General features: G+C 41.2%; 1 protein-coding gene across 1 annotated transcript; it reads left to right on the top strand.

Annotated features, from left to right (window-relative positions):
• On the top strand, positions 2056 to 3602 carry LOC107611390. The gene is made up of 3 exons (XM_016313322.1): positions 2056 to 2379; positions 2455 to 2670; positions 2823 to 3602. The coding sequence occupies exons 1-3, from the start codon at positions 2056 to 2058 to the stop codon at positions 3600 to 3602; spliced, it is 1320 nt and encodes a 439-aa protein (XP_016168808.1).

The following is a 4132-nucleotide window of genomic DNA, read 5'->3' as shown; positions in this document are numbered from 1 at the left end:
CTCTTCCGAATGCAGGCAGGTCAGATCTGGACAACTTCTGCAGTGCTTTCTCTGTCTTTGAATTAGACTTCTGCTCCAGCTCCTCAATTTCAGCCATAAAATACCTGAAATTGTCCAAAAATACAAAAACTCATAGTAGAATCCAAAAATATGAATTTAACACCAAAACCTATAAAAACTAAATAAAAACTACTAAAAACTATATGAAAATGATGTAAAAAAGCGTATAAAATATCCGCTCATCAATAGGTGTGAAATCTATGGTATGAGAACGGTTGAGGCTTCGAAGATGCTTCTTCCTTCTGGATCAACTTTTCTCACCATATACTCCAATTTCTGATTGATTCATTCCATGGCAGGTTGTATATGATTAACGCCGGGTCAGCGGTCATCCAATCTGAACGAGGATGAAGCTCTAGCAGTCCATTCACTTGGTGATCCTACTCAAAATGCCACAGACAAGGTCGGATCTTCCGGATCAGAGAACGCTGCTCCTTGGGTTCTAGCCTATACTCCAAAGGCCCTAATTGCCCCGCACCTCGGCTGAACTGATGTCTCGAGAAGTCCCCAACGAAGCTGTAGATTAGCAGTCAAAGAGATGTATAATCAAGCTTGTGGTTCAATGATATCCCATCAAGGACTTACAAGAACCCATGTGGAATTGGGATGACGGTCAAGTTACACTCCCAATCCATTAGGATGAAGAACGAAGATACATTTTAGAATAGAATCAAGCATAGGTTGAATTAGAATAGTGATATTATTAATTCATAAGAATCAGCAGAGCTCCTAACCTTAACCTTAGGAGGTTGGTGACTTATACTGTACATAGAATAGTGTTCGAATGTAAGATACGCTGGAGAGAGCTCCTAAACATGGTTGATTTTCTCCTATATATACTAATCTGCTAACTAAGGATTGCAGAAATAAGATAAGCTAATCTTGTAGTGCAAAAATCCACTTTCTGGGCCCACTTGGTGAGGTTTGGGCTGAGTTTAGAGTGTCTCCACGTGCTAGGACTCCTTAGGGGCGTTGAACGCCAGCTTGGGACTTCTATTTGGGTGTTGGACGCCAGCTACTCCCTTCTGGGTGTTGGACGCCAGGAATGAGGTTAGTGGCTGGCGTTGAACGCTAGTTTTGGGCCTTCATTTCCAAAGCAAAGTATGAATTATTATATATTTTTGGAAAGCTCTGGATGTTAGATTTCCATATCCATTAAGTTCACGCCATTTGGACTTATGTAGCTCCAGAAATGCTCCTTCGAGTGCATGGAGGTCAGATCCTGACAGTATCTGCAATTCTTTCTCTGTCTCTGAATTAGACTTTGCCAAAACTCCTCAATTTCAGCTAGAAAATACCTAAAATCATCATAAAACCCACAAACTCAAAGTAGAATCCAAAAATATGAATTTTACACTAAAACCTATGAAAATATAATAAAACTTAAACAAAACATAATAAAAACTATATGAAAATGATGCCAAAAAGCATATAAAATATCCACTCATCAGACTGCCAGAAGAGGAGCTAAAATGGTGGTGGAAGGGGGCTGTACTTTAGAAAATTAGGTTGCACTGGTTGGTGACACTGTGACACTAGTTGAGGGGGTACATGGGGACGACAACGTGAACGTAGGGGCTGACGAGGGACACAGTGATGGTGCCGGCCATCAAATTGGTGGTGGTGCTAATGCAAACTTAGCTAATAAAGACTTGGGAATCGATACTTTTGGTGACAGAAATCTGCTAGTTCAGAATATGGAAGAGGGCTATGGGGACAGAGAGGACCATATGAGGGAAGAAGGACATGCCAGTGATGATGAGGACAGTAGTAATGAGTGTGAAAGATTGGAAGAGCAACTGTTGGAAAATCAAAGGACCTGAGATTTAGCAAAGAAATAAGGAGCAATGCTATATAATGAAGAAGATGATATTATGGCTATTCTACAAGAATAGAATAAAAAATTGCTCAGAGAAGAAGATTGGCAAAACAAAAGGCTAAAGTAAGACGGAGCAGGCCCAAATGTCACAATAAGGTGTGTACCAATATTTTAAAATGATTGTTAGTTCATGGAATGTTAGGGGGTTAAGGGGTGATAGGAAGATGCGAATGGTGAAAGACCTTAAGAGGAAACATAGGTTGAATATGTTACGCCTCATAGAGACTAAAAGACAGTTAGTGACAAGATTTGATGTTTTAAAAATTTGGGAAAATGGTTGTGCAGGGTGGGAGTATGTGGGGTCTGAAGGTGCATCTGGTGGGTTGTTGTTAATGTGGGATGATGATTTCTTTAGAATGAAAAATTGCTATAAAGGTGACAGATGGTTGTGTGTTGAAGGAGTCTTGTCGGAGAATTCTATTGACTGTGCCATTTTCTTGGTCTATGGTGCGCATTCTAGAGATTAGAAACTTGTTGTGTGGGAGGAATTGAGTTATGTGGCTGGTTTGTTTCAGGGTCCTAGTTGTTTTTTGGGGGACTTTAATGAGATTACACAAGTGGAGGAAAGGCGAGGCTTTGATGGCTTACCTCCGTCGGCGCAAGATTTGAAAGATTGGATAAATGACATGGGTTTGGTGGACTTACCGATTACTGACTGCAAGTTTACATGGTTCAAAGGACGTTCCTATAGCCGTATTGATAGAGTTTTGGTTAGTTTGGAATGGCTGGAGGTATTTTTAGAGATTGCTTAAGATGTGGTCCACGGGGTTTGTCAGATCACTGCCTGATTATAGTGGAAGATAAGAGGCTAAGGGACGGACCGAGGCCATTCCAAAGTCTAGATTTGTGGTTTACACATGACGGATTTCTAAGAATGGTCAAGGTGGAATTGAGAGGGTTAGAAGAGGTGCAATTCACCGATAAATTGAAGGCTTTGACGGTTCCTTTGGAAATATGGCATAGAGACAATTTTGGTGATATAGACAAGAAAATCATGAAATATGAGGAAGAGATTAAGAAGATTGATGACATCGTCGGTAACGGGACTTATGATGGAATAGTGGAAGCAAGAAGGAAGGCGCTAGTTACTTGCTGCGAGAAATGGTATGTGAGGAAAGAACTACATTGGAAGCAGATGTCGAGGTCTAGGCATGCGAGGCACATGGATAAAAACACGAGATATTTTCACAACTTAGCTTCCGCGAGAAGGAGGAATAACAGAATTGATGCTCTGATTATTAATGGAAGACTGATAAGAAATCAAGCTAGGATCAAGATTGCCATTAGGGAGTTTTATAAGGGTTTATATAATCAAGAGCAGTCTTCTATGGTGGGTTTTAGAGATGGTTTGGTAGAAATGACCAATGAGGAGGATGCTTTGGCTTTAGAGATGGAACTAACACCTGAGGAGGTTAAAGAGGGAGTGTGGGATTGTGAATCTTCCAAGGCTCTAGGAAATGATAGGTACAACATGATTTTCATAAAGAAGTGTTGGGATGAAATTGTTTCTGAATTCACGGCAGCGGTACTGGGCATCTTCCAATCTTCCAGGTTTCCGACAGATGCAAATGTCACATGGGTGGCACTGGCCCCCAAGTTTACTAGTGCTAAGGAAATCAAAGATCTGCGTCTGATTAGCATGTCGGGTCTGTGTATAAGGTAATTTCAAAGATGCTTGGTGCAAGAAATCACAATCACACTTTTGCAATTCCGCACAACTAACCAGCAAGTGCACTGGGTCGTCCAAGTAATACCTTACGTGAGTAAGAGTCGATCCCACGGAGATTGTCAGCTTGAAGCAAGCTATGGCTATCTTGTAACTCTTAGTCAGGATATCAATAATTCTCAGATTTAATTGTAAAAAGTAAAAGAACATGAAATAAATACTTGTTATGCAGTAATGGAGAACAGGTTGAGGTTTTGGAGATGCTCTGTCTTCTGAATCTCTGCTTTCTTACGGTCTTCTTCTTCACACACGCAAGGCTCCTTCCATGGCAAGCTGTATGTTGGTGGATCACCGTTGTCAATGGCTACCATCCGTCCTCTCAGTGAAAATGGTCCAAATGCGCTGTCACTGCACGACTAATCATCTGTCGGTTCTCACTCATGCTGGAATAGGATCCATTGATCCTTTTGCATCTGTCACTACGCCCAGCACTCATGAGTTTGAAGCTCGTCATAGTCATCCCTTCC

The sequence above is a fragment of the Arachis ipaensis genome, chromosome B08 (assembly GCF_000816755.2).
Source record: "Arachis ipaensis cultivar K30076 chromosome B08, Araip1.1, whole genome shotgun sequence".
In the NCBI taxonomy this organism is placed as follows: domain Eukaryota; kingdom Viridiplantae; phylum Streptophyta; class Magnoliopsida; order Fabales; family Fabaceae; genus Arachis; species Arachis ipaensis.
This window is presented reverse-complemented; position numbering and strand designations above follow the sequence as displayed.

Excerpts from the sequence above, each read along its gene's own strand:
- LOC107611390 (XM_016313322.1), top strand. The coding sequence starts at position 2,056 with ATGATTGTTAGTTCATGGAATGTTAGGGGGTTAAGGGGTGATAGGAAG. Across the intron at positions 2,380-2,454 it reads TTGACTGTGCCATTTTCTTG|GGTCCTAGTTGTTTTTTGGG; the intron begins GTCTATGGTGCG and ends GGTTTGTTTCAG. Across the intron at positions 2,671-2,822 it reads TTAGTTTGGAATGGCTGGAG|GTGGAATTGAGAGGGTTAGA; the intron begins GTATTTTTAGAG and ends AGAATGGTCAAG.